General features: G+C 45.5%; 1 protein-coding gene across 1 annotated transcript in view; it reads left to right on the forward strand.

The window, feature by feature from the left end:
• Positions 1 to 777, forward strand: part of NPM1 (nucleophosmin (nucleolar phosphoprotein B23, numatrin)) — an 11952-nt gene extending 11175 nt beyond the window's left edge. Inside the window, exon 11 of the mRNA XM_004679210.2 lies at positions 413 to 777. Coding sequence (XP_004679267.1) covers positions 413 to 451 — 39 coding nt within the window. The 3' untranslated portion in view covers positions 452 to 777. The remainder of the gene's footprint in view (positions 1 to 412) is intronic.
• Positions 778 to 8254: the final 7477 nt, after the last annotated feature.

The raw sequence follows: 8254 nt of genomic DNA on the forward strand, positions 1-8254 counted from the left end.
GTATAGCCCGTGGTAATGTTAAGCGTGTTTCCATTAATGAGTGTTCAGTGAGCAAAATGAGATGATTTGGATGTAGTCAATGTAGAAACTTGAAGAATTCAACTGAACAGAACACAGATTTTTAGGGATTTTACAAGTATATTATGTATTGGTATAATTGATTTGGCTTACAAAGGGTTGTATGATTTTTATCTGAATTGGAAATATATTTGAAATTGTGTTAATATCCTTAAAATCAGTTTTTAATTATCTAGAGTGAATCTTTTTGGTGGTAGAGTGAAAAAATGGATACTTAGCTGTGGGGAAGGACATGGTTTAATTTATTGGTGCTATGGGGAAGGACATGGTTTAGTTTATTGGTAACTGAAGTGTTGTGTTTCTTTGACCACATCTTTTTTTTTATTTTTTCCAGGCTATTCAAGATCTCTGGCAGTGGAGAAAATCTCTTTAAGAAAATAGTTCAATTTGTTAAATTTTTCCGTCTTATTTCATTTCTGTAACAGTTGATACCTGGCTGTCCTTTTTATAATGCAGAGTGAGAACTTTCCCTACCGTGTCTGATAAATGTTGTCCAGGTTTTATTGCCAAGAATGTGTTGTCCAAAATGCCTGTTTAGTTTTTAAAGATGGAACTCCACCCATTACTTGGTTTTAAGTATGTATGGAATGTTATGATAGGACATAGTAGTAGTGGTGGTCAGACAAATGGAAATGGTGGGGAGACAAAAATATACATGTGAAATAAACTCAGTATTTTAATAAAGTAGTACTGTCTTTCTGTTATTTTCCTCTTTATACTTTGTCAAAGAAATACACATAATTGGAAAGTGTCAAATGGTATAACTGCAAAAAAAAATGATTATAAATGTTCCCTGTGACAATCTATGCATTTAGCCTAGCCATTTACTCTCCAAGCTGGTACACATTAAACAGGCTGCAAAACACTTATTCAACCTTGATTCTTCACTTAAACCATAACAGAAAATTTTGTCTTGTTTATTCATTTACCAAACAGTGACCAGTATATGGGAGAGAAGTAATTTTTTTTTTTTTTTTTTTAGATTTCTATTACACTTAAAGAACCTAGAATACAGCCAGAGGTGCAGGGGCAGTGGAGGATTCACCAGAGGGAGTAGGGAGCAGAATCTAGGCAGACTGACAAAAGTACACTGCTGAGGGAGCACCGGGCGAGACTGGAGACCGGCCCTGTGGGTCAGCTCTCTGGCGAGGGATCTAACTCAAGTTGAAGTACTGAGGTTAGTTTTCTACCAGGGAGGTTATTACATGAGGTAGTTACATGAAGATGAAATTCATTCAGCGGGAACCATTGGGCTTTGCTACTTTTAATTAATGCCATTTCTCTTTAGTACATCCTCTTGTAGTCTAATAAATAGGGGAAGTATTTTTGTGTCCTTAATATATCTGGAATGTTAACTACTGCACTGGGTCAGAATTTAAATTGACTGGTCTGGTCTCATTTTCTGTGTGGCCATTTTTCTGAAAGATAATCAAGGTTCCTTTTCCTGGTGTTTGAACTGTGCAGCTCACTGGTTGGGGGTATTGGACTTGTCCAATTCTAAGCCATTTTTTGGGGAGATTCTGACACCCAATTTAACTCCCATCCATTCTTGGACCTTTTGATTTCTCTGGTGTTTTCTCCATTTTACTGAAACTTTAGGATACTTTGTATTTTCTGTCTTAAAATTTGTCTTGGTTATATTTTTAACTTGGAGATGCTCTGGCTTTTTTGTATATTTTAGTTTCTAAATAAACATCCCATCTCATGCCGTTGTTTAATCTTTTTCATATTTCCCCAACCTATTCATATTAGTGTGGTGGTGGTGGTGGTGGATATAGTTCCAGATTACTTTTGTTTTTTAAAGATTTATACACAGAAGAACTGGGATACAGGCCAGAAGTGCACTGGGTGAGAGGATTCACCAGAGACTGGGGGAGCAGAGCAAACAGATTAACTGAAACAGCTGATGGGGGCAGTGGGCGGGACATGAGAGGTCTGCTGAGTTATGTGGGTCATGGCTGGCCTGGGATTGAATTGCTGCAGTGGCTATGGATAGCTTCATGGTGCTGTGCTTTAACCATTGTACCACCAGGGAGGACCCTGTTCTAGATTACTTTAATGAGGCTGTACACATTATCTTTTCCATCTCATGGGTGGTTTTTCCAGAGGGATAGCATTTTGAAGGGTGGGGGAAAGGTTGGGTACAGTACCGTTCTGTCTTGTCCCAGCTTTAGGTATTGAACAGTTTGTCCCTTTTAAAGGATGTGCTTCGAGATTAAAAGATCTCGATTTTAAGAAGTATACATTAAAGTTACTGGTGTTCAAATAGTGCCATAGATAGAGCTGCTAGTAAGCTACTTTGAGGTGTAGTTAACCCTACCCTGGATAATGTCTAAACGGTAAACAGTGTACACACAGGGAGTGGTAGGTGAGCATCAGTTACTTAGTAGTAGTTTGATTTTTAATTTTTTAAAACGGTTTTAAAAACGGCCACAGGTCAGAGGTGCAAGGGGTGATGAGAGGATTCACCAGAGACTGGGGAGCAGAACAGGCAGATTGAGGAAATACACTGCTGAGGGGAGCAGTGAATGAGCCAAGTGCATTACCATGTGGGTCACCTCCCTGGTTGGGGGTGGAACTCGTGTTGAAGTAGCTGTGGCTATCTTTGTAGGGGTGCACTTTAACCCGTTGTGCCACCAGGGAGGGCTCTGTTTTAATATCTTAACCCAAGGTGTAGGTCTATAAATTTGGGCATTTGAGTTGCTTTGTGTAGAAGCTAAACCTTTTGGTTTTGCTGATGAGCACTTGACCATAGCAGGAAAAAACCCTGAACTCCATTCTGAGGGAAAGCAGTTGGCCCTACAACTTGTCCTATTCTTGTATGTCAAATGAAATGAGTTCCACCTTTTGAGAAAAGTTCCAGTGAGGACTGATTCCCCTGTCCCTCCAGTTACTAATAGTGCTTTTTTTTTTTTTTTAAAGGTTTACTTATTTGTGCATACAGAACTGGGGTACAGGCCAGAGGTGTAGGGGCGGTGAGAGTATTCACCAGAGACTGTAGAGAGCAGAACAGGCAGCTAGATGAAGTACACTGCTGAGGGGAACAGCAGGCGGGTCAGGAGAGGTCTGCCGCGCCATGTGGGTCAGCTCCTGGGCAGGCAGGGATCAAACTAATGCTGAAGTGGCTTTAGCTTCTTAGTGCTGTAATTTAACCTGCTGCACCACCAGGGAGGGCTCTAATAGTGCTAATCTTAAAACAGCCCACTAAGTGTAGTAGTAGGAATGTGATTATTCTTGGGTTTGTGACTTAGGAAATCCTTTAAAAACATTGACATCCTCTTTGGAACAGTATAAACTGGTAAGTGAGGTTATCTGTACTTGGTCAGTACTGGTTTAATGCGTGTGGTGGCATAACAGTTAAATCGCAGCGCTATGAAGCTGAGTTGGATCCCCAGCCAGAGAGGTGACCCACATGACCCAGCAGACCTCTTAAGTCCTACCTGCTGCTCCCCTCAGCAGTGTATTTCAGTCGATCCGACTGTTCTGTTCCACGCTGTCTCTGGCGAATCCTCAGTGCCCACATTTCTGGCCTGTGCCCCAGTTCTCATAAGCATTAATCTTTTAGAAAATGACAATTAAGGTGCTAATTGTTGAAAACATTGAAAATTTTATTTCTCCAAAGCACTTTTGAGGTTGACTTAAGACCAATAAGGAAAAACAGTTGCTTTTCCTTCGTTCCTAGCACTAATTTTTCAGGATTTAAAGTAGAAAAGCTGTAAATACTTTTTTTGTCTGTTGGGGTTTATCATTTTAAATTACTTCACTGATGGGATAACTGTTTCCTAAGATAGTTCTCAGCAATACCATTCATGATTCTGTAGGCATTTTGTTTGGCTGGAGTGTTAAATTTTTATTTACCAATTTTCAGGACATCCTAGCAACCTCTAGGAAAGTAAACCAATGAGTTTAAATACCGGCAATTCAGATTTTATATGCATTTTGGATTACTACATGGTCCTATCTTTTAGTTCATGAATCTCCTTCATGTTTACTTAGCCCATCACAGCTCCAAGTCTTTGATAGCTTATTTTCTAGTGCAACAAAATGTTCCAGATTCATCTTGTTGATTTTCTTCATCAGAAATAGGACAATCCATTTCCCCAAGGAGCTATGGGTGGAAGCCTGGGTGGGAGCCCTACTAATACTGGGGTGTTGTTTAACTGACTTTATAGATGATTAGATCAGGCTCTTTAAAAAAAATCAAGGGGGGATATTTTAAGGACACTTGAAATACTGCACTTACTGGATGAGTTCAGAGAGCCCTTATTTAATAACTTCATTATGGAAGGTTTAGGTCATGGGTGAGAATTCTCTACAGTTGTTACCTTCAGTTTCACTAGAGAATGAAAGTCTAGTCTCGACTGTGCAAATGATGAGTGATAGCATGAAGGTTAGGCGCTGTATTACAAAACTTGTGGGAGCTACTGAAAACTACCAGCTCAATGAGGTATTGTTTAGGGTGAGAGGCTTTTGTTTGAAATTGATGCAAGAAATGTTGAGGGTCATCTATACAGAACCTAATTAATCAAAGGTATTAAGTAGTTTGGGCTCTTGAGATAAAGGGCCAACATTATTTTAGGAAGTTTTAAGACTAACTTTTAGCACCAAAGAGCCAGTTCCCTGACTCATGAACTTGGCAAGAGAGATTGTTTTAATGCTGTGAAAGTTCCAAGAGCTGGTTTTTGAGAATGTTTTAGAGCCTCAACTGCTAACAGTCTACTTTTCTTACTAAACTGCTTGTAGGCTGGAGGTGCTCCCACTTTGCTCTCTCAAATATCTATCGTATAGACTCTGCCTGGAGAGTCTTGACTGAAAAGATGTGAAAAACAAGCATCAGTTGTGATGCTGTTAGTTTACTTGCACTTTTGAAAAGAGGATAGGAAGGAACCCAAGTACCTAAATATGTACTGTGTCCCAAAGTTCTGAGTGCTTAGGATCCGTCAGCAAAACAGTCAACAGCACTGCAGGCTTACATTCCCGTGGGCTGGCAGTTCACATTCATTCTCAGCTCTCCTTAAGACAACCAGGGGTTTTACAAGAATCTGCCCAGATAATGGTGAGCTTAATCTCCTAACACAAAGGTGACTCCAACCGTACTGGTCAAAGCAACAGTGGATGGAGACGAATCTCAAAAATGTTAGCATAAGTAGAAACACATACTGTGCTTCCATTTATGTGAAACTACAGTAATGCCATCTGATTTATGGTAGCTTAGAACAGTGAGGGATGTGAGGAAGTTGCCTGAGAGAAAGTGTTTACATAAATATAATCATTTGTCAAGAGCAGTTCGAGCACACTTGAAATGGATGCTTTTAAAAATTACCTAGATATTACCTTAACAAAAAGTCTTTGATGGCTAACTTATCTGCCTCTGATAGGCCTACAAGGCAACAGGTAAGCATTTGCTTTTCAACCTCATTTCCTGCCACTCTTCCTCCTGGCTAGTGCCTAGCCTATCACCTAGGCTTATTCCAATTGTAGGCATGTCACATCTTTTGCCTGGAATACCCCTATGTATTCCCATCTTTGGGTCTTACCCTAAGAATTACTAAGAAACCTCATCCCGTTGGTTTCCTTCAGAGTACTAATAAGCTAAGATTTGTATTTTGCCTTATTTGCTATTTCCCATCTGCCCTAATAGGAAAGTGCTTTTTAAAAAAAGATATATTTATTTATGCATACAAGAACTGAGGTATTAGCCAGAGATGTGGGGGGTAAGAGGATTCACCAGAGAAAGAGCGGGAAGTAGAAGAGGCAGATCTAGTAAAATAAACTGTTGAGGGGAACAGCAGGCTGGACAGAAGAGATCTGCTGCCCCATGTGGGTCACCTCCCTGGCTGGGACTTTAACCTAGGCTGCAGTGGCTGTGGATAGATTCATAGTGCTGAGACTTAAACCCGGTGCCAACAGGGAGGCCCCTGAAGTGCTTTTTAAGAGCAGGGACTTAATCCTTTTTCACCCAGGAGCTGGCATACAGTAAGATATCAGTGATTTAATGAACTGATGAGAGCTCACTACCACAGTAGTGGCTGATATTAAGCACTATATGAACTGGTCAAGTGTACATTGAACTCAGATTCATGTATGTGGTAAGCATGTGAAAACTAGATTTGAAGGAACTAGTTTGAAGAACATGGTAAAATGTCTAGATTTGGATCAAGAGACACTGTGATTAGACACCATTTTAGCAGGAGATAAGCCCAACCTACCCCTTGACTTGTGTGTCAGAGGTCTTCCTATAAAGCCAGGCAGACTGTGGTGGTGAGGATGTAGGCTTCAGTGGGAGCATATCCTTCCATTTCTTGTTAATCCTTGCATCCTATGGGTTCGATTTCACCAAGACTTGGTGAGGCCAAGTTCTGGCGAAGAGAATGTCTAAGTAAATTAAGCCTAGTACTCCACACAAGAACTTTTCCCATCACTCAGCACCTAGTTTCGAAAGTTTTCTGCACTTGTGTCCAGTGGGGAGACAGGCCATCTGTTTGAGATAGCCGTGGCTTTGGAAGGGACCTTAAAATAGCTTGCAGGGAGGACTGGCATTTGGAACAATTGCAGCATTTCCCTATGTCCTGGCTCTAGGAAATAACACAGCTAGAAACTGTCTCTGCTTTTGCTCTAGTGAAATGGGAATATCAAACACAGCCAATGACACAGGAGGTTTTTAAACCAGGTTGGATTCCCGAACTTTGCTTTTTTGAGCTTATTCTTTTAGCTTGTTTCCCTGTGTCTCTTAGCATTAGACCCAAACAGAGAGAGCCTGGCTGGTGGGGGCTCTAGGCTTTGAAACAGTTGTGGAAAACACAGGAGAGACGTCTGAAGGGGTGGAGTGGTAAGAAGAGATATCTTCAAGAGGGGTCCTAGTTAAAATAGGCCAAACTGCTTATTAGCATGCAAACGGAAGCAAATCTCAGCCAGGAGGCCAGAAGAGGGTCTAGAGTGGTCGCTGACCAGAGTCCTGCTGGCTCCTCGGAGAGAGTAGTCCGCCAGGGCTGGGGTTGCAGGACCCCTGGAGACCGCTAGGTGGCAGCAGTGCGTTTCCAAAGCCGTCTTGCCTACTGGAGATCCCAGTTGGGATCCCGAGAACCGACTCCAGAGCCCCGGAGAGGAGTGGGGCGGGGCGGGGAGTGGTTCGGAAAGACGCCCTGGAGAACCCCCTCACCCCCCGCCCACCTCCGGCGGCAGGGACGGAGACAGAGGGAAAGGGGCTCACTTAAGAGAGGTCAAGGGTCCGAGGGGGCGGCTGGACAGCCCCACGATCCTGAGTAGATTCACAGAGCAGTAAAGGCGACCCCCCTTAAATGGAGCCGCCCCGGGGGCTGGGCCTGACCCGCCCCTTCCCCGCTTCCCTCTCAAGCGCTGGTGGGTGTGAGTGAGAGCGAGTAGTGACTGTGGGCGAGTGAAGACGCTCAGCGCCTAACTGCGTTCTTGGGGACAGCCGCCAGCCCGATCCCCGCAGCGTTCGCGCCGCGGCGCTAGTCTTTGCGCCCCGGCACAGAGCTCCGACGGCTTCCACCGCTCACCAGCTCTAGCGTCTGGGGCTCTGCCCCTTCGGAGCTGCCAGTGCTATCGCGGGGAGTCTGAGCGCCTCCCTCCACCCCGGAGCGGCCAGGAGGAGGAGGCGGCGGCAGTGGAGAGGCCGCGGCAGGCAGGCAAGCAGGCAGGGCCGCCTTTGATGTGGGCGCGGCGCACCCAGGCGAGCTGAGCGCCCGTCCGGCCGCGCCCCGAGGGGGGAGCCCCCGGGCCCCGCATCCTCATTGTGCCGGCTCTGGCCGGGGCCCGCCCCCGGCCCCCCGCCCCCTCGCCGCCCGCGCGTAGAAAACGCCCCGGCCGCCGCCAGTGGTGGGAGGCGGCGATGCGCACTGCCGGAGAGACACGGAGGAGGAGACATGAGCCGGCGGGCGCCCAGACGGAGCGGCCGTGACGCGTTTGTGCTGCAGCCGCTCGCCCCGGCCCCGGAGCGCTGACCCCTGTCTGGGCTCAGCCCCGCGCCTCCACCAGAGAGCGCGCCCCAGCTTCCAGCTCCAGCCGCGCATGCCGCCCCGGGATTGAGCCGCACACCCAGCCTTCCGCGGACGCCCTGACGGCCGGACGGCCGGCCAGCTGAGAACAAGCGTCCCCGCATCGGGCGGGTGCCTCTTGCACAGCGGCGGCCGCCCCGCAGCCCCCGCGCCAGCCC

Source organism: Condylura cristata, unplaced genomic scaffold, assembly GCF_000260355.1.
Source record: "Condylura cristata isolate star-nosed mole 26May11 unplaced genomic scaffold, ConCri1.0 scaffold00008, whole genome shotgun sequence".
In the NCBI taxonomy this organism is placed as follows: Eukaryota; Metazoa; Chordata; class Mammalia; order Eulipotyphla; family Talpidae; genus Condylura; species Condylura cristata.